General features: G+C 45.2%; 1 protein-coding gene across 2 annotated transcripts in view; it reads right to left on the minus strand.

The window, feature by feature from the left end:
* SMARCA2 (SWI/SNF related, matrix associated, actin dependent regulator of chromatin, subfamily a, member 2) overlaps positions 1-21949 on the minus strand; it is a 117408-nt gene that overhangs the window by 30466 nt on the left and 64993 nt on the right. For both annotated transcript variants that reach the window (XM_033174070.1, XM_033174069.1), the window contains 10 exons: positions 20127-20369; positions 18998-19111; positions 17702-17809; positions 16365-16451; positions 15398-15444; positions 14899-15065; positions 11662-11825; positions 8948-9175; positions 7160-7237; positions 1902-2120 (listed from right to left, as the gene is read on the minus strand). In XM_033174070.1, coding sequence (XP_033029961.1) covers positions 1902-2120; positions 7160-7237; positions 8948-9175; positions 11662-11825; positions 14899-15065; positions 15398-15444; positions 16365-16451; positions 17702-17809; positions 18998-19111; positions 20127-20369 — 1455 coding nt within the window. The remainder of the gene's footprint in view (positions 1-1901; positions 2121-7159; positions 7238-8947; positions 9176-11661; positions 11826-14898; positions 15066-15397; positions 15445-16364; positions 16452-17701; positions 17810-18997; positions 19112-20126; positions 20370-21949) is intronic.

A 21949-nucleotide genomic window follows, 5' to 3' on the forward strand; every position in this document is an offset into this window, starting at 1 on the left:
TGGTGGCCAATGGAAACACAGGGCAGTTTCACTTCTGCACATCTGCACTAAAGGTTTCCATAGCTGCCATTTATTTGTCAGAAAGTTAACCACCCAATGCAGAAGTTGCAGCATGGAAATGTGTTTTCCTTTCCAGAAAGGGATACAATTTGAATTTTCAGGAGTTCGAGCGGCCACTCTGTCCCAAGCAAGCAAGAGCCAGATGTTTCATCAACATAAGCAATTGACAGGCTAGAGTATTTGGGGGATATTGTAATGAGGATCCTCTGAAGAATCAAAACATCTGGATAGATAAGAATTTAAATCTTAAATGGCCTATTCAGTTTCTCATTCTGAGGCAGGCTTTTGGATCTCAGCCTTGTCTAGCAGGCATAAGGCCATGAAGACAGAGAGAGAATGAATGCCTTTGTAAACTTCTAAGGAAGATTTTAATCATTTCCCCAACCAGACATGTGACACGTAGTAATTAGCGATTTACTAAATGGCAAGAAACTGCCTGCAACCAATTAAGAAGTGTTTACAATTATATGAGTGACACGGAGAAAGAGCCAGGCAGGGGGACATTTGCACTGCAGGCGGCATCTGAGCAATACGACCCACCCAAAAAGAGTACGTTGAGCTTTAACTGGAGCAGGAAATCTTGTTGGACCAAGTTTTATTCTCTGCCAGCGTAATATTTCCTTTTAATAGCAAACTTATTGATGCCGTGCCTGTCAACAGGGCCACAAAATGGGACCATCCATGGACAAGAGAAGGGTTTTGAATTCTGTGTGCTAGGGGGACTCCCAGGCATGAAAACAGGGAGGCAGGGAGGGGGCCAAAAGCTGGGAGTATCCCTGCCTTCATCAAGCCCCTTCCCGAATCCTGAGCGAGGAGATGCACCTTGCAAGGCTACCCAGGATGCTAGAAGCTTTTAAGAGCTCTGACCACTCTGAAACTAAAACAGTGCAGTGGTACCTCGGTTTTCGAACAGCTCAGTTCACAAACAACTTGGAACCCAAACGCTGCAAAACCAGAAGCAGGTGTTCCGGTTTCCGATCATTTTTCGGAAGCCGAACATGCTTGGCAGAGGGTTGGACAGGGGGTTGGACTGGATGGCCCTTGTGGTCTCTTCCAACTCTATGATTCTATGCTTCGTTTTGAGTCCCCCTGTGTTTTCTGTTGTGCTGCTAATTTGCGTAATTCAAGCCTTCCGTTTCCGATTGCAGTGTTCTAAGGTGATATTTTGAGCTTATATTTGGTGCTTTTGTTTTTGCTATTTATTCTGCGTTTTTTTGTTTTGAGGCTTTTTCAGTTAATTTGTTTTTGTGACTGTGTGGTCCCAGCTCAGCCATTGATTGATTGATTGTGTGACTGCAGAAATGGATAAAAGCCCCCCATCCAAACAATGAATATCATCAGTGCAGGTAAGATTTTTTTTTAATTTTTATCATCCTGAACGGATGAAGTTTGAGAACCAAGGGACCGCTGTATCCTACAATCCTGATTCATCCCACCTGCAAGGACATTTTTAGTTGCTAATGGGGCAGAGTCCCAGATAAGATTAAGTAGGTTGAAATTTGGAGTTGCGGATGTGTGCCAAGACACTTGCATCCCCGGACCGGACCCCAATATTTCCCACTCCCCCACAAAAAAACTGCTCTGTACCCTGTGGGAGGGCAAAGATAACCGTATCCCTCCACAGACGCACCCATCAGGTCCAAAGCTGGAAAAGCAAGACCATGTTCTCCCGGCCTCAGCAATCAGGGTTCTGCATGCATACACTGGGACAGAGAAGGGATTTCACCGTTGTTCATTCACAGCCCCCCCCCCCCCGCGGTTTCATTTTGCCACCCAAATCGCTCAGACTCACCATCAATAGACAAAGAAATCTCGTCAAGGAAGGAAGAGATGGCACATACCCTCAGCCACTGTTTCTCCGTCAGAGCGTCGCTGTAGTCCACATCCCTACGCTGGCGGGACCCCCTCCCAAATATTTTCTCCTCCTCCTCTTCGCAGGTGAGCCTTTCCACTTCGGCATCGTCCTTGATTATCCAAGACGGCAGGTCGTCTTCCTCCATCAAGCGTGGCTTCCGCTTCGGGTTCCGAGCATCTTCTCTGCGCCGGTCCAGGTCCATTCGCTGCAGGAACAACACAGGCCGCCCTTGATACATTTCTAGCAAGCTGGAAGCTGGGAACTGGCTGGAGGTTTGCAGAATATTCGGCCATTTCTCTCTCTCAACAAAGTTCCCTTCAATTTATTTTTTATCAAATGACTTAAAATTTATTTGAATAAATCTCAACATTACCGTGACAGATCATTTCTGAAAATTGGGTGGGTTCTTTTTTCTTTAATTACCAAGAGATGCTCAATCCAAGAAAAAGGAAAAAAGGAGGAGAGGGCAATTTCAAGGGTTCCGCAAACTAGAACATATTTTGTTGGGGCTGTTTTGCCTGTGCTTTAACGCTTACCAAATGCCTACATTTGCAGTACTGGTACTTGTAATGGAGAATGAATTTTGCATGCCCTAATGGTCACTACAGAGACTTTCACTTCAGTCCTAGAAGGATAACTATCAGCCATCTATTACACAGTGGTACGAAGACCTTACAAAGTCCTTACTTACATTTGAATAAACTTTCTGTAAACACCACTTGGATACATATTCAGACATCTGGATGGCTTTTCCAATACGTAAATAAATTCCAGAGGTGCTGATAAGACTGTATTTAAAATAAATAAACAAACCAGCAAGCACTTCCAACTTACAGAACCTCAGAAGTCCCTTCTGTTTCACAGGGCTGGCTATTTTAGTCTTATTGCAGCAGAAACAGAGACTAACACATTTTATTACGGTGGAGAAGAATTCACTTCACCAGATGCGTACTATTTAATCCTTGCTTTCCGGCCGACAATCCCCATACAACGGGAATGTAAGAAAAGTACAGGAATATCTGCAAACAGCACCTCTGAAATTTACGACAACGGTAGCTGGTATGCAGTATGTCAACTCAGATAGTGAGCGCTAACAGGGACGTAGCCCAAACAAGAGGGTGTTATCTGCAAGCTTGTGGGGAACCTTGAGACTTGCAAAAGTACAAAAAACTTTCCACAATTCTGAGAAGCCACAGATAATAGAGGGAAAATCAGAAAAGAACAAATTGATCATGGGTGCTGGGGGGAAGAATGGGATGCCCTCCTTGGAAGAAACGGCTGACTTGAACTCTGAATAGGACAACTCCTTTGAGGAGACAGCATACAATGAAATATTTGTGCAGTCAAAGAAGTATTTTTAAACACCCATTTCCCCAAACTAATGTGATAGCAGGAGACAAAAATACTTCTAATGTGAGTTGCCCAAGGCATGGGAAAAGGTCAACTCCAAATATATTCCAAGGACAAATATGGTTGACACTGGGGACTAAGAAAAAGAAATGTTTCATTCTATATGCTAATAGTGAATTCATTCTCTGTGTGTGGATCCTTATGCAGTCAAAACAGGACAATCTACGTACAAAAAGCAGGTGGCAACAGGTCTGGAGGAACCTCAAGCTGCGTCAGACTACAAAAAGCACATGTAAAAAAAATTAAGGGGGAAACACTTGGGAAGGGGGCAGAAAGAGCCCAATGAGGATCAAGCGGGTTCCAGAGGCATGGGTTGCTGGTTGAGGAAAACCAGAAGGCCAGAGGGAATGGCAGAGGAGGAATGAAAGGGAGGCTCTTAGAAAAGGCACCTGGCGAGCTGACAGCCTGACCAGAAAGACCCAACACTGCAAAAAAATACAGTATATGGAAGGTTGGATATGGTTTCTACCTCCATATAAAAGAGTGGAACTGTGACTGTGTGCAAGAAATGCCAAGGTGTGAGTCTCCTTTTGAAGTTCAAGAGACAAATATGGATTGTGGATGTGTTTTCCAATGGATTATTCCAGTTTAATGAACCAACCAACCACTTTCACACCAAGATGAATGAAGCTTGAGAAGGGATCCTCATTTATCAGGCAGCTTTGGAAAAAAACCATTCTGAGCTCTTGTATGTCTATAGGATTGGATATGACATGACATATAGTCTTGACACTATCTAGCCTTGCAGCTTTGAAGTAATTATGGTCTTGCCCACCAAAGAAAGGCCAACACAGAACCCAAGCCATTTTGCAATGCACACCACTGATAATGGCCGTGCTGTAAGGTGAATAATGCACAGAAATTCTTTTTCAGAGGAGGCTTAATTTATTTGCAAGGCGTGAGCTGAAGACAGAGTTTGAAATATTTCTAATTATGTGCATTCCTGAAGGGGCATTTGAGGGCAACGACAGTCACCGAACTCCCACAAATTGATCAACAAGAGCCTGGAAGCTTTCATTAACTGATCCAATGAAGAAGGGAAAACATCCTGGTCAGCATCGCCCAAAAATTATTGATGCAAGGTGCTCTTGGCTCATGTTCTCTACTATGGTAATAGGAGTTTAGCCCATGAGAAAGGTGAGGCATGCAAAATATCTGTGGGTGCTGGGTATCTACTATGATTTTAAACATGGGTACTTCTAATTACCTATGTTTTTATGTCAGTGGGTCTGTATTACTGCCCTGTAACTCTGCCTACAGCATCTTAAAAAGCAGAGACATCACCTTGCCGACAAAGGTCCATATAGTTCAAGCTATGCTTTTCCCAGTAGTGATGTATGGAAGTGAGAGCTGGACCATAAAGAAGACTGATCGCCGAATAACTGAAGCTTTTGAATTATGGTGCTGGAGGAGACTCTTGAGAGTCCCATGGAATGCAACAAGAGCAAATCGCTCCATTCTGAAGGAAATCAGCCCTGAGTGCTCACTGGAAGGACAGATCCTGAAGCTGAGGCGCCAATACTTTGGTCACCTCATGAGAAGAGAAGACTCCCTGGAAAAGACCCTGAGGTTGGGAAAGATGGAGGGCATAAGGAGAAGGGGACGACAGAGGATGAGATGGTGGGACAGTGTTCTCGAAGCGACTAGCCTGAGTTTGGCCAAACTGCGGGAGGCAGTGAAGGATAGGCGTGCCTGGCCTGCTCTGGTCCATGGGGTCATGAAGAGTCGGACACGACTAAACAACAACAGCTCTGCTTAACATCACCATAATGTTGGCCCTTCAAAAGGAACGCAGAGGGAGCTAGCTTTGTTTTGTTGCAGGCTCCTTTCACGGAAGGGAGTCAGGAAAGAAGTGGCACCTGCAACGGTTTTGGGGGAGGAAGACCCTTTTATTTGCCTCAGCCCTAACAGGGTAGTGATGCCTCTACAGAGGTTAGGCAATTTGAGATGCTACACTGAAGCTGTGCCAGATACAGCCTTGAAGGTGCCCATGCTGTGAGATCAACTGTAATCATTTGCGCTCCTGCTCTTTGACTGGCCTCGCCCCATCCCTCGCTGGGTTCGTGAATATGGCAAATTCCCCATTTCTTATCCATCATCATAAATCCACTGCTCTTAGCCCCTCCTAACGTTACGCAGAATGACACAACCCAAAAGCGTTCCTTCATTTTTACTGTCTGAAAAAGGGGGCTCTTAAAAATGTCCTTTTCATTGTTCTGCTTTAGTGTTTTTTGTTGTGTAGCTTAATTTTTACGCTGCCTTGACTGCTGCCAGATAAGGGTGGCAAACAAACAGCAACCGATAGCTATTCTTGGAGCGAAACACTCTTTTTGGATGCAGTAGCAGCAGCTGCTGCTTGCTTTCATTTCCCCAGATCCGTGGCGGAGAAGCAACGGAAAGGGACGGGGCAGGAAAGGCGAAGAGGAGCGGCCAGTTGGATTGTCAGCCAAGCAGGTGCAGCAGCAGCAGCCTCTTGTGGCACATCGGGAAAAAGGCAGCCCTTCCAAGACTTTCCCTCAGCCCACTGGGGCACCTTTCATACAGGTTTTGTAGGAAGGAACAAAGAACAACTCATTCGGTTCATCAGCCAAAAATATGGAGATTGTGGCAGATTCAGATCCATTCATTTCCCTCCATACTGGGCGACACAGGGGCTGAATTCTCAGAACAGGAACACAACTTTACTAAGAAAAATAGCACCTTAGAGACCAACTAAGTTTGTTCTTGGTATAAGCTTTCGTGTGCATGCACACTTCTTCAGATAGACATTGTGCCTGCACACGGAAGCTCACACCAAGAACAAACTTAGTTGGTCTCTAAGGTGCTACTGGATAATTTTTATTTTTTTATTTTTTTATATATATTTCGACTGTGTCAGACCAACATGGCTACTTACCTGAATCGACAACTTTACTAGTTCAAGTGATGTACTTTCAACCGTGACTGCACCATTATCTCTCCCTTGGACTACTGCAATGCGCTCTGTGTGGGGCTGCCTTTGGAGGTGACCCGGAAACTACAACTAATCCAGAATGCGGCAGCTAGACTGGTGACTGGGAGCGGCCGCCGAGACCACATAACACTGGCCTTGAAAGAACTACAGTATGGCTCCCAGTATGTTTCTGGGCACAATTCAAAGTGTTGGTGCTGACCTTGAAAGCCCTAAACAGCCTCAGCCCAGTAGACCTGAAGGAGCGTCTCCACCCCCATCGTTCAGCCCAGACACCGAGGTCCAGCACCGAGGGCCTTCTGGCGGTTCCCTCACTAAGAGAAGCCAAGTTACAGGGAACCAGGCAGAGGGCCTTCCCGGTAGTGGCACCCGCCCTGTGGAATGCCCTCCCTTCAGATGTCAAAGAGAAAAACAACTACCAGACTTTTAGAACACATCTGAAGGCAGCCCTGTTTAGGGAAGCTTTTAATATTTGATGAATTATTGTATTTTAATATTTTGCTGCAAGTCACCCAGAGTGGCTGAGGAAACCCCACCAAATGGGGTTTTAAATTTTTATTTTTATTTTTATTATTATTATTATTATTATTATTATTATTATTATTATTATTATTATTATTATTATTTCAAGGGAACCAGGGAGGACTGTGCAAACCGTCACTGGCCCCTGAAAAGGCCATGATCGAGGAGGGTGCTTTTTATGGAAGAGGATGACCCAGAAGCGACAAGAGGTTTTTGGCCCAGAAAGTGCCAGCACCCCCCCCCCCCCATCTTCAGAATTTCAAGAAGGACTGAAACAGAACTCCACCACTAGGCTAGGAAGTGAGCTGCAAAGGGAATCAAAGGAAGGAAGATTTTAAAAAGGGATTGTATGGTATCATTACCATGAAAAGATCAAATTCCTCTTCGCGCCGTGCAATCATCTGATTCAGAGTCTCATCATCGGGAACTTCATCCTCTTCCTGCAGGTGAGGAGGCAAAATCACAGAATTTACAGGTGTGCACCCACATAAAGATGCACAGACATTCCTGAGACGGGTGTAAAAAAACATCCGTCGGTGGACAGCCAACTCTCTCAGGGACTTAGAAGGAGAGTGAGAAAGGCTCACGAAAGCCGTTGTGCGTCTCCCTCCTTGCTTCCAAGTTCTCTGTCTTGGCGAAATCTTCAAGGGGGAGGGAGGCAGCCAAGGGCTTTAAGGGAGCCAAACGCTGTTCAAAACAGCCTCCCCCCCCCCCTTTTAAGCTGAGTGGGTGGCAGCGCTGGCAGGGGAGCCTGGGGGAGTCTCCCATCTCCCCGCCGCCCCTGGGCCACTCCCAGGAAAAGGGAAAGGGCTTCCATTTCTGCTCATCAGCTGAGTGAAACACAAAGGGACCCCTAAGGGCCATGTAGTCCAACCCCCCTCAACTGAAGGCAAATTTTATTATTTAAATAATGTAACATTTTTAAAAAGGGAGGTGATGCTAAAAAAGGATAAAACACACCCCGATAACACAATTAGCGTCCACCAATGTGATGCCTCCCATCTGTTTCCCATCAGCCCCATTCGGAACAGCTGTTCACCCCATCTGGAGGGCATCCCGTTGGCAAAGGCTGGCATAATAGGTCTCCCTGAGGGATGATGCGTGTGCCCATCACAGCAGCCGATCAGAAATTCCCATTATTGCCTCTCCCTTTCTGGACTTTATAAAAACAGCACATGGAGATTGTGCCAGTAGGATGACAAAAACGAAAGAGAGACAGAGAAGGAATTTTCCCGACACACACTCAGGATCAGAAAGGGGTGCTTTGGGAAAGGGGAAAATGGAGAGAGACGGATTTCTGCAACGTGTATGCAAGGCTTTTATTCAGTCAACAATTCAACAATATAAGTGGTTCCATAAAATGTTCCCATAAGCAGCCACTGGATTGAAAACAAGGTTTTTAAAAATACGTAGCCAGGTTTTCCAGCAATTCCTGGTTCTTAACATTTGTAAAGTCCTGATTCTGAATCATATATGTATGCCTGTTTTTTCTTTGTTTCTATTTTAAGATACTATAAATATGAAGACCTGAGCAATTTTGGAGACACATTCAAAATCACAATATTTCATTTTATATAGAAATAATCTGATCAGCCGCTAGGAAGCTAGATGCTTATTTCAGCCCTGAGGGAGATTACTGAAAGGGGGGGGGGATGGAAATCTCTCCCCCCCCCGAATTAATTTGTCCGTCTTATCTATATACAAATGCATATTCAGTGTGGAATAATTCAGCTTTCATGCAAGGAATCTTTGCTAGTGTCACCCCCCTTCTCCCAAAACAGCATCTTCATCAAGTTAGTAGCGTTTATGGCGGCAAACATGGCCCCAAAAGCATATGGCCAATGCCTGCTGCTGCTATTTCAGAAGCCAGAGGGATGGCTGTCATCTCCAATCCTTATCTCCTTTCCCTTCCTATGACCAGCATCAATTATGCAAAACAGCAAACATGCCCAAATATGCAAAGTAGGGCAAACGATGCCATTTCGCTTGGCTTGGGTAATTAACGCCGGCCACAGAGTTCAGGCTGCCTGGGCACATGGTTTTAGAGTAGACACGGCCAGTAACACCATGAGCATTAGATCTTGGAAGTGGGGGGGGGGAGGGGAATGCAATCTTAAATTTTCAAGGCTTAAGACACGTTTGCAGACTACCTCGTTTTCTTCCTCGTGCTCCAAGATGGCCTGGAGAAAAGCCCTCCGTTCGTGGCTGGAGGACTTCTGGTCGAACATGCCGGCTTGGATAACCTTCTGGTCCACGTTCAACTTGTACTTGGCAGCGGCCAGGATCTTCTCTTCCACGCTGTTGACGGTGCACAGTCGCAGGACGCGGACTTCGTTCTGCTGCCCGATGCGGTGGGCTCTGTCTTGCGCCTGCAAGTCCTGCGGGAAACACGTTGCATGGAACGGATTAGCTCCGGGTTGGGGGGGGGAGGGGGGCTGGCTGAAGCAAAACGAAGCCACGGTTTTACATATATATCTATATATATATAAACCTATAAAGATCAAAGGCTAAAGACGACAAGCCAAATTCAGAAACTGCTTAAACTTTTAAGCTTTCGGTGCACAGGATTATATGAGAGAAGCATGGCTTATTTAATGAAATAAATATAATCTTAATTTGCAATAATTTATTATTGGTACCCCACCCATCTGGCTGGGTTTCCCCAGCCACTCTGGGCGGCTCCCAAATATAGTATATTTAATGAAATTGATGCATTTTGGCACTTAAGTGAAATGCGCATTTGGGATAGAGTTCATTTCACTGGCCGTGTGGTGCCAGCACCTGCCTTCTCCTAAGACGGGCAAACAAACAATCCCATTCCGGTTCCCTAATCATTTGAGCTCCTGTTCTCGTAATAAATATCCAGTTTGCCCTTTGATTCTGACTTCGTTTGAGACCAGGGGTTGTATCCGCGGTCGTTGACCTGGCAGTGTGCAATGGGGCTTCTTCTCTTCTCCCTGTTCTGGGGGTTCTCTGATCTCCCAATAGGGCAACGCTCCTGGGGGCGTTTGCACCCCACCGACGTCCCCATTGCCTTGCCCTTCCTGTTCCCAGGAAGCAACAGCAACCCGCCTGTCTCATCTGCCAATCCGTTTCTGCACTGAGCCCTCCTTATCTAAAGGTTGGCAGCGACATTTTCAAATGGGAGCCAAAAAGGCAGAGCCAAAAAAGTCTTCCTCTGACAGAAGAGCTGGCAGGAGCAGCTTGGAGGCATCCCAAGCCAAGATTCCCAGGAACTCTTCACCCACAGAACTCCCTGCTGGCCAAAGGCTGCATGCAGGAGCATCATATCTCAAAACAAATAATCATAATAATAATAATAATATACCCCACCCATCTGGCTGGGTTTCCCCAGCCACTCTGGGCTGCTTCCAACAAAACATTAAAAATACATTAAAATATCACACATTAAAAACTTCCCTAAACAGGGCAGAGGTGAGAGGCATCCCTCCACTAACAATTGGCAAAGGGAGTGGTTTCTTTTTCCTTTAGATTTTAAGTTACTTTATTGAACTTAAAAAAACACACAAAATCAAAATTGTGCATAACAAATAAACATCAAAGAATTGCCAATATCTATTACACTTTATCACAGTCTTCTTCTACCAGCAGTTCCCACCAACTCCATCTAGCTTTAAATTTATATTTATCTAGCGCACTGTTTGTGTCTGTTTTAAATAATTGCTTAGCCCAGATACAGTGGTGCCCCACTAGACGAAAATAATTCGTCCTGCGAAAATTTTCGTCTAGCAGGTTTTTCGCCTAGCGAAGTGGCAATGACAGCCGTGCTTTCGCTAGACGAAAAAAAAGACGAAATTTTTTTGTCTTGCGAGGCAGCCCCATAGACTTTTTCGTCTAGCGGGGCAGCCTTCGTCTAGCAAGTTTTTCGTCTAGCGAGGCATTCGTCTAGCGGGGCACCGCTGTACTGTACTTTCTTAAACCTGTTTGGTGTATAACAGAAGCTATTCAAAGGCTGCCACAGATTTCATATGTTGCAATCTTTTATGTAACTTTTTAATAAACCCCATTTATTGAAAAATACTTGATCTGCATGGTCTCTTATTCTAACTGATAGCTTAGCCAGTTCTGCGTACGACATTAGTTTCTGTTGCCACTCCAATGTTGAGGGTACTTTTTCCAATTTGATGCTGCACATGTGGTGGACTTGCAGAAAAATTACGGAATTTGGGGATGAAACATATATGGAACAAAAATAAAAATAAAAATGGGTAAGATCGTGTTTTCAAAAAAAATAAAGTACTGGCCTTCTTTCTTGGGATACTGGGCTCTGATATCCCAAAAAGCGCAAGGGAATTGTTCTTATATGTGACAGTGGCTGCGAGAATTTTAATGGCAAAGGGAACCGTTTCTTTGTGTAACAAATGAAGGCCCAAAGATGGAAACAAGAAGAAATACCAACTAAAGAAGAGTGGTAAGAGAAATTGATGAACTATATTGAGATGGCGAGACCAACAGGGAAAATTCGGAACCAGCAGGACCAGTCTTTCCTAAAGGAATGGAAGGAAGTTTTCGATATATTTGGAAAGCAATTGTAATCAACTGACATCGCTTGTAGGGTTAAAAGAAGTTTTGCAAGGAGCAATTTATAAATTATTGTGAACAGAATTAAGAATAGATGTATTGGAAGTTTGAGTTTATAGCAATAATTATAGTAACAAAATGCATAATCAGAAAGACTTCAGAAAACCATCAGTCGAGGTTGAAGGAAGACATAGGCTGTAATAGCCAAAAATTTCGAAATGATGTTTAAAAGGATGTTATGCTGGAGAATATGTGTTAAAAACTAATACAAAATCATTTGAAGAAGAAGAAGAAATAATAATAATTGTGGTCTGTAAATAACCTGGTGGGGATTCCAGTCGCTGTCGAAAATAATGACCGTATCGGCTGCCTGGAGGTTCAAGCCCAGCCCTCCTGCCCTCGTGCTCAACAGAAAGATGAAATACTGGGAATTGGGCTCGTTGAACTTCTTCAGCAGGGCTGCCCGGTCCTCCGATTTCGTCGTTCCTGAAAAGAGGAGCAGGTGAAGAAGCAGGTGTCACTGCAAAGCATCTCCAAGTGAGGCCCTCTTCAATTCTCCCTTCTCTTGCCAGGGTCCTTTTATAGGGTTCAAAACCAGCACAAGCCACTGGGGCTCCAGCTGTCTGTATGAACGGCTATAATAAACACCACCAGCATTCGCACAAACGCTGTTATTTGCAGCGTTATCAGTGCGCTGACTCCTGGGGAACCGGAAGGAGCAAAGAACGGACTTCTATAAGGCTCCGGGAAAAGGACCGCTAAATGGGGTGTGTCTTTCAATTCATAAAGCCAAATGGTGAGATTGGAAGAAATAAAGTATAAACGCTTGTGTAATTATTTACTTTGTTCTAGTTGCAGAATTTGTGTTTTTGCAGAATTCTGCATTTTGTCAATGCAGAGAACTGATGAACTATCATCTGCTATTCTATTTTTTAAAAAAACAAACCAACCAACCCACCCAGCTTTGACTGTGACCCCGAGCCACTTACTTTGAAGTGATGTTACTGAAAAAAAGGAGGTTGACTGCTTAGCAAAAACATTTGGGATCAAAGCATTTTATATTACTGAAGCCTTGGATTACCTTTTAATTAGAAGGCTCAAACTGCTGCTCACCTAGAAGTGTTTTGTTTTGCCAAGTATGTTCTTCTAATATATAAAGACTGAACGTTTCAATTTCAGTCACAGACAGAGGTGATTGCTGCTAGAGGTAAAGGGAGAATGCTCTGAAATTCACTGGCATATATTTATGTATCTCCATATTTTGGGGGTAAAAAAGTCTCTTTGGTGAAGTAACTCACCCCAAGAGAAAAACAAGCATGCATGCAATTTGAAGTCTGATTAATTTTTAAAATCACATTAACGTATCACATTTCTGCAAAAGAATTCATTTACGAGCTCTACTTCTCACATTATTTTAAGTAAAAATATATAGAGTCATCTACTGCTAAAATAGACAGATTTTGGAAACAAATTCCTTCAACTTCCGAGTTAACTTCAAATTAAAAAAAAAAATCACATAGGAAATTAGTGTTAAGAACTATTGCTTCTTAAACATCGCTGGGATAGCTCAGCTGGTAGAGCATGAGACTCTTCATCTCTGGGTCATGGGTTCGAGTCCCACATTGGGCAGAAGATTCCTGCATTGCAGGGGGTTGGAGTAGATGCCCCTTGGGGGGTCCCTTCTATGATCTGAATTGGACCAGATGAGAGGAATACACAGATAAAGTGATTTCCATCAATGGACTTGAGTGTTTTTCCAGCGAACTGAGTGCGCATTTTAAGCTGGGTCCCACAACATAACCTGGAGCTCATGCGGGAAAGGAAACCGCTGGGACTCACCTGAAAGGTGGGTTCAATGGGCGCCCATCCACCAGGTGGCATCTAGCGCCACCTGACGTTCATAGCCCAGAGATGCAACTCCTAGTCAAGGCATCCCTGAGCCCTTGCAGCCCTGACGCCAGCCCATTTCAGGATGAGACCAACCCAGGATACAGGGCAGGCCAGAGACAACCCAAAAGAGAAGGAAGGAAAATGCACAGAACAATCCCAAAGGGAAAAAAGAAAACAGAACAACCTCAATTCTAACAAACACGCATCCATATAAGAAAAAAGTTAAGTGCACCAAAAACACGGTCTTAGCATTAAGGGGCGTAGAAATACAGAACTAGCATTAAGAGGCAGAAAATGCACTTGGTTTGTTCCCCTGCAAAAGCCCTACAATTAACATAGGAGGATGGGAAGGCACCTTTCAGGCGAGTCCAATGTTCCACTCTCCATCCGGTGGGAAGTATCAAAGCAGCCTAACAAAGCCCACCCCCTCTAGGGCTGGGGGGCCACACTGATATAGCACAATGCCTGGAATGGGGTGGAGCTGGTTTTTGAACTTCATGATGTATCACCAGCTAAACACCAGGGTACCACAGTGGTACCCTGGTTTAAGAACAGCTTAGTTTATGAACAACTTGGATTAAGAACGTAGCTGTTTTGGTTTGTGAACTTTGCCTTGGAATAAGAACATGTTCCACTTCCTGTTGAGTGTGTTCCATCTGTAAATTGAGTCCCCCACTGCTATGGGAAAGCACGCCTAAGTTTAAGAACGGACTTCCGGAACGGATTAAGTTCATAAACAAAGGTACTGTATATCACTGTACTGGTATATCACAATTACAGGTGGGTAGCCGTGTTGGTCTGCCATAGTCAAAACAAAATCGAAAATTCTTTCTAGTAGCACCTTAGAGACCAACTGAGTTTGTTCCTGGTATGAGCTTTCGTGTGCATGCACACTTCTTCAGATACCAACATTGGTATATCACAATGTCTGAAATAAAGATGGAGCTTTGTAGATGCACTGGCTGGCTCCATAGTTTCCCCCACATCGTGATTTCTGCATCACACACACAAACACACACCAGGATTCGTGATACACTGCCAGGCCAAAAATTATGCAACTGATATAACAATATGGACTTTAAACTGGGTTTGGACTACAGATTGGTCTGTCACCTAGAACTGCACCAGCACCTGCTGCAAAATTAGACCTTCTCAAAAGTAAGGATGGGAAGCCGCCAAGATAGATAAATCGATTTTGATGAAAACTGCACCATCTTAATGTAAATCAATGTAAAATAATAAAGAACAAACTCTCATGGCAAATACAAGAGGGGAAAGGTCCAAGAGGAGAGCTAAGACCCAACATCCATCTTGTGCAACGACTGCAAAGGACTGGCGTCAGTCCTGGGAGGGCTTGCAAATGCCGTGACTCAGAGTTGCATTTCCAGTAAGTCAGGGAAGTATTGTTCTCTCCATCATACAGTCAGCGGAGCTGCAAGAGCGGCTTGTGAGATATAAACAAGGAACTTTCTGGCTGGCGGATGGCATGTCTACTGATCTGAAGGAAGGGGACACCTTCTCAGTGCCCTGGACCACCAGGTGGCGGGGGGGGGGGGGGAGAAACAGGCCTTTGAGAGCTGGAGACCCTGGCCAAAGAGCCCCGTCTCCAAGATCACAAGACACCCCCCCCCCATTTATTTCCCGAGCTCCTTTCACTTTGGAACGTTACCGTCAAGTCGCAGGTAAGCAAAATTCCGAAAAGCAAAATAGTCTTCCATGATGGTCATGAGGGACGTCATTTGACAGAAGAGGAGCACACGGTGGTTGGTGGCCCGCAGCTTCGGCAGAATACGATCGAGCAGCTCAAACTTCCCCGAAGCCCGATAAAGCTCAGCTCTGTGAAGAGAAAAGGCTGGATAATAAATATTAACAAGGTGACATTTGCACATGCAATTAGCAGCACCAACTGCATCTCAATTTCTATGCATAATTGCATATCCTACTTCTCGCCTATAGGCTGTTAAGCGGAACGTTTGGGATGGAGTGAAGAAAACGAACCATGTGTGGTTTCTTCTCAGATATTCGGGTGCACAGGGACTACCTTCCCCAAACCCTACACAAAACCCAAAAAGATAAAAGGCCCAACCTATTGCCAAGCAACTATCTAAACCCTGAACCCTAAAAGATTATGTGAGTACAAGTTCTAGGAAGTAAAAAACAATAGTTACCCATTGATGACACCATTTGAATAGCCCAAATGTTCAGCAAAGGATTCCTGAAAATGGAGAACAGCAAATTACTTAACACTACTAGATTAAACCACACCCAACAGAAGTCTTTCTAAACTCATAAATCTAGGTTGGTGGTGCAACTGTGAGTTAAAATAACCGATTTAAAAAATGGCATTTCTCTTATTAGTGCACACAGCACATTGTAATAAACATACTTCTCTGGTGCGAATCAACTGGCAAGCTACTTGCAACTTATTGAAATGGATGGATTGGTAAATAAAGGGCCAATAAAAACCTCCTATTTTAACATAGCATGTCATCTTAATAAAGTATGAAAAAATTCAGTATGTACCAATATGTATTTGCCTTACATAAAAGAATGGCACGTTAATAAGATCAAATCTTGCCTAAATATTCCTTTGCAAATGGTGTATAAAAACGAACCTTTTTAAAACAAGCTAGAAGATGATGAAGTATCTTTTATCTCGTTCAGGGTGGCACATGACACTCGGTTATGGGAAAGATCTACAAGTGCAGTTACAGGCAAAAGCTTAGTCAATCCTCAAAGGCAAGCTTTGCGCATTGTTTCCTTGTTCCAATGCATGTTGGATCATCAGTGAGACCTGTTCTGGGTAGACCTCACTGCAAGGTTGTTGGGGGGGGGGATTACATTCCAATGAGAGAAATACTACTCTGTGAGTCAACATAAGATCAGTGTCTGTGCCTGAAGAATTCCTCACACGAGGGACAAACACCTTCACCTCCTTTTATTGCTGGTATTTTGGTGTTGTTTTTTTTAAACAGATTTCTTTTTTTCTAAAGTTTGCTAAAGAGGCTGTTTTTCCTGGGGGCTTCCCCCTTTGGCTCCGCCCTACATAGAATTATTTAAGACCAGAAAGAACAAAGTCCATGTCTACTCTATCCCATTAACCCCTGAGATAACGAAGGCGCAACGTTGACTCACCTCAATGTGCTGAAACATATAGGGGTGGTTGCAGATCTTTCTTAATTGCATGATGGTGTTCATTAGAGTCTTGGCGCCTCCTTTTCCCTGAGGAAGGAACATGAGAAGTCACAAAGTCCAGTGGAAACCTGGGCAGATCCCACAAAACTCGGCAGACCATCTAACACAGGAGACATACTTTAGGCCTCTTGTAATATGCTGTAGGGATTTCAAAGCACTCCAGTGTTCCAGCTATTCGTGAAAACCTGCTCCTGGGATATAATGAAATCTGCCAGGAGAAGTCCAAACTGTGACTACGAGGCACTGAGGCACAGGAGCTGGCTTGTCCCAGCCAGGATAGGAGAGCATCTTTCAAAAAGAAAGCTACATTAGCCCCAGGCTGGCTGGCTAAGGGATCCACGCATCAGATCTACTGGAGCATGAGTGGAACTCTGGATTCAAATTTCCCAGCATCCCGTCCTGCCATGCCCTGCATTTTGAGGCTTTCTACTGCCTACGGCTGGGCGATATCTTGATATATCACCAGAACCAGTTTGGTGTCCATATTGTGATACAGTGGAACCTCGGCTGTCAAACAATTCGGAAGCCAAACACAGACAACCCGGAAGGGAATGCTTCTGTTTTCAAACGTGCCTTGGAAGTTGAACGGCTTCTGTGGTGCGTTTCTCCATTTTCCAAAGGAATTTGCCGACCGGAAATTGCGCCTCGGTTGTTGAATGTTTTGTAAGTCCAACCGTCTTCCAGAACGGATTACATTCGACAACCAAGGTTCCACTGTATCGTATTCGTAATTCTTGACCTGGCAATATATTACGAATTGTGATGTGTGCGCGCGTGTGTGCGGGAAAAACTGTGAAGCCAGCCAAAGCTTCTCTCGATTCCTGCAGCCCCGGTTAACTCTGCCAGCTCAGTTCTCCCCTGCAGCGTATCACAAGAGCCTGGCGCTGGCAAAAATCACGATGCGGGGAAAACCGTGAAGCCAGCCGATGCCTCTCCATAGCTCCATCCTTATTTCAGACATGGTGAAATATATTGCAATGTTTAGCTGGTGAAAGATCACAATGTTGAAAGCCAGGTATCGCCCAGCCCTATGACTGGCCACTAACACCAGGGGCCTTTCCACCCAGTTGGGTGATGCTATGGCCTCTGCTGCAGTAAAGCCCCTCCCCTCCCCTCTGGCCATGATCCTGTTTGCCAGCAGAGAAGTGCCTATAAATCACCCTCCCACCCCCTCTCCCAAGCCCTGACTGCCCCCCCCCAGGGTTCCCGTTGACTTATTCGGGTCAGGCTAGGGTTGCTCTGGGAAAGAGAGTGGATCTCTCATGTATTCTGCTCACCTTCTTGTCTTTCTCGGAGCCGTCTGTGAGGAGGATCCCTTTGGCTTGCATGTGGCGGTACAAGATCTTCTGGAGAGCCGACATATCGCACTTGATCACATATTCCACCTGTGAGGAGGGGACCCAACAGCAAGTCACATGTCACTCTCAAAAATTCAGAGTAATGGAAACGCCTCGTGCCCTGGCGAGAATCTCATGGTATCTCTGAATATCTGACTGAAGTGGGACAATGGCACCGTAAGCCAGAAGACATTTTCTAAAGACTTCAAGCTTACGGGATCTACTTGATCTATTAGAAACCCAAGATTCATCTGCCAAAGCCCAGCGCAGAAGAGAACCAGAACTGACCAGACAAATTTGGTTACCTGGCTGAGGGTGGAGCCGTTTTGCTGCTGCTGTCGTTAAACAACGACATCATCAGAAATCCTTGCAGATATGCTGCAAATCGCCAAGCGACTGAACGGCCGATCCATTTCTACCTTCTTCTGCTTTAAGGCAGGGGTGGGCAAAATATAGATTTTCTGGGTGATTTGCAGGAGATCAGCAAGGACTCCTAATTACATAACAACACCAACAACAAAATGACCTCCCCATTAAATTATACCACTGAAAGAAAGCAAGTCTGCAGAGAGGAGGCAACTAGGAATGGATTTTTCTGCGGGACTGCGGGCTCCCAATTTAAGAATCATAACGTTCCAGATGCATTTCTTTTCAACCTATTTCCAGTTGTTTAAAGTCAGGGTCACGGCAGATTCCACAAGCCTGCAGCCCCTTCACCTTCGATCTCACAAGTCTTGGCACTGGGGAATATCTGAGCTGTGAAAGCATCAGATGATGCCCCAGGGAGATCAGAAGGTTGTTTTCCTCTCGTATTGCCTTGGGTGCAATCTGTGAAAAGGAGGCTTTCTTCTACACTATTAATAAAGAGAGTTACAGAATAGGCAGAGGTGCAAAGGGAGCCCACAGCAAAAGACAGCAATGGAGACCAATAGAAATTATTGTGATTTTAGGAAAAAGTGATTCTGTAGATACAGATTCCAGGACTACTGAACCCTGGGCGATGCAGACGGGCTCAGATCTTGTTGTGTCCCGAGTCTCATTTTTCCGCCCCTGATATTCTCTGGGCTCACAACACGGAAGGGGAAATCAAGGCAAGATTCAGAGCCAACCAAGTTCCATTCGTCTTTGTCTTCAGCCATATGTTTTTGCGGCTCACTTTGTGGCATTGCGAATTCTGGATTCACTGTAATACAGAACGTTAGAAAAACTCCAGAAGGTCTTCCTTCTTCCACAAACCTTTTCTGGCAGCTGAGATTCGACCTCTTTCTTCAGCCTCCGCAACAAGAAAGGACGCAGAACTTTGTGGAGGCGCCGGATGATCAGAATAGTCTCCTCCTCGTTTAAATCCACCTGCAAGAGCATCATGGAAAAAGACCACGTACATTTTTTTAAAAAGGTATTTTTTTTCAGTGTAAACAAAAACTGCGCTGTTCAATCTGTAGCATGTATCTTTATGGTTTAGCAAACTGAGAATCGGAGGGGTTTATTTAGAGGGTTTTTTTAAAAAAACGTAATTTAAAGAGGCTAGCATCATCATGCTAACATGGAAAGTATGCCTTAAAAGTATAGCCACCCTTATAAAACAGATTTTGCATTGTTAAACTCACAGAGGTTGTGATACAAACAAACAAACGAGTAACATCCCTAAAGCAGCCCTGTTTAGGGAAGTTTTTTATGTTTGATCTTTTATCACGTTTTTAATACAGTGGTACCTCTGGACATGGGTGGTGCTGTGGGTTAAACCACTGAGCCTAGGGCTTGCTGATCAGAAGGTCGGCAGTTCAAATCCCCGTGACAGGGTGAGCTCCTGTTGCTCTGTCCCAGCTCCTGCCAACCTAGCAGTTCGAAAGCACACCAGTGCAAAAAGATAAATAGGTACCGCTCTGGCAGGAAGGTAAATGGCGTTTCCGTGCGCTGCTCTGGTTCGCCAGAAGCGGCTTAGTCATGCTGGCCACATGACCCGGAAGCTGTACGCCGGCTCCCTTGGCCAGTAAAGTGAGATGAGCGCTGTAACCCCAGAGTCGGACATGACTGGACCTAACGGTCAGGGGTCCCTTTACCTTTACCTCTGGTTACATACTTAATTCATTCCAGAGGTCCGTTCTTAACCTGAAACTGTTCTTAACCTGAAGCACCACTTTAGCTAATGGGGCCTCCCGCTGCTGCTGTGCCGCCAGAGCACAATTTCTGTTCTTAACCTGAAGCGTTATTTCTGGGTTAGCGTAGTATGTAACCTGAAGCGTCTGTAACCCGGGGTCCCACTGTACTCTGTTGGGAGCCGCCCAGGGTGGCTGGGGAAACCCAGCCAAGTGGGCGGGGAATAATAAATAAATTATTACTAGGATGATGATGATGATGCTCGTACCCTTTCTCCGGTCATGGCAAAAGGGGCGTTGAACCACTGCTCAAAGGTGCTGCAGCTCTTGAAAATGGTTGGGAGGAGGAAATTCAGCAGAGCCCAAAGTTCTGGCAGCTTGTTCTGCAAGGGCGTCCCCGTCAGGAGGATTCTTCTGGGGGCGACGTAGTGCGTGTTCAGCACCTGAGTGAGCTTGCAGTGGTGGTTCTTCATGCGATGGCCTTCGTCTACAATCATATACTTCCACCGAATCTATCAAAAGACAAGGCGACAAACGTAGTTCTACGCATGCAATTCAGCTTAAAAATCAATAAAGGAAAGATTCAGCAGGCACGTGACCAGAACACCCAAAATGCAACCATGTCAGGTACAGGATCAGCATGCTTCCGCCAAACGGCTTGGCAGTGGAGGGGCTTCGTGGGGCCTGTGGGCCAAACTTGCTCCCCCCTCAGAGCCGTCTTACCCATAGGCGCTAGGGGTGCAGGGCACACAAGCTCCAGGCTCTCAGGGGCGCCAGGCCGAGAGTCCGGGGCCCAAGAGTTGAGTCCGGGGAAGAGCCCGTCCATTGGTCAAATTGCCGCGACGGGCTCTTCTGCTGCGGGCAATCGAGCCAGTGAGACGCTGAGGCAGCTGGCCAGCTCTCCGCCCTCCTGTGTGCCTGGGACTGGGGGGGGGGCCAATCGGCAGCCCCGTCGGACGTTCGGCTTCCCAAAAATCATTCGGAAACCAGAACTCTCACTTCTGGGTTTTGATTGTTTGGGAGCCGAGGCGTTCCAAGATCCAAGGTACGACTGCCTTCAAGTTTTAAGTAAATTATTCTGCCCTCTTTAGCGTTCCTCCTGCATGCATGATATCTGCCTTGTTTTCTTTGAACTGAGAAAATGTTTTTCCCCATGCTATTACGTCCTGATACCTCTCACATTTAACTTGGGAGACAAAACTTTCTCATCTTAACTAAGAATAGTTGTCTCCTACACTTGTCCATTTGGAAGAGAGCCCCAGAGAATTTAACGGGGATTGCTCTTCAGCAAGAGGGTGCAGGGTTGCAGTCTAAGTATGGGACCGCCGTTTTCTATTGAGCTGAGATTCCTGCATTGCAGGGGGTTGGACTAGATGACCCTTGGGGTCCCCTTCCAACTCTACCATTCTAGGAAAACTTCTCGCTCTTGTCAGAGAGGGTTTCCAAGTCAGATGAGACACTGATCTGCCCAACTGCAGCTGTGACAAGTAACTTGCCGCCATATGAACCTGATAGCCAAGCTGATAATAATAATAATAATAATAATAATAATAATAATTATTATTATTATTATTATTTATACCCCACCCATCTGCTTGTCATCCCATATGCAATTACAAACCCATGCTAGTTCTGTGGCCCAAAAAGAAATTCTAACTGGTCAGCCGTGAATTTGGGGTGGTGCACTCGGTGCAGAGCCTGACGGCAGTTTCTCCAATGAAATATTGAAACCAAGCGCTCCAAATTCTGGTTTTAGGAGGGCCACTTTGCAACCAAAATTATGTCCCCATCAGGACATGCTTCAAAGAGCCATGGGGGGGATTTGAAAGGGGAGGGAGGAATTGGGTGAAAGCAGGATTCAAAGCACAGAAAAGAAGTTTAAGGTATGCTTAAAAATATATATATGAAAGGATGGAAATCTTTGCAAAGATTAAATAAGCTATCCTCAAAAGCCCACCAGAAGGTCCTTGTGCCCAGGAATGCGTGTTCTCCATTGAATATTAGGCCAGGGGGGAGATGGGTCAGAAAACGACAATTTAAAAGGTGACTATGGCAAGCGCATGAAAGCTCATTAAGAAATTCACAGGCTCAG

This window comes from Lacerta agilis, chromosome 16, assembly GCF_009819535.1.
Source record: "Lacerta agilis isolate rLacAgi1 chromosome 16, rLacAgi1.pri, whole genome shotgun sequence".
In the NCBI taxonomy this organism is placed as follows: Eukaryota; Metazoa; Chordata; class Lepidosauria; order Squamata; family Lacertidae; genus Lacerta; species Lacerta agilis.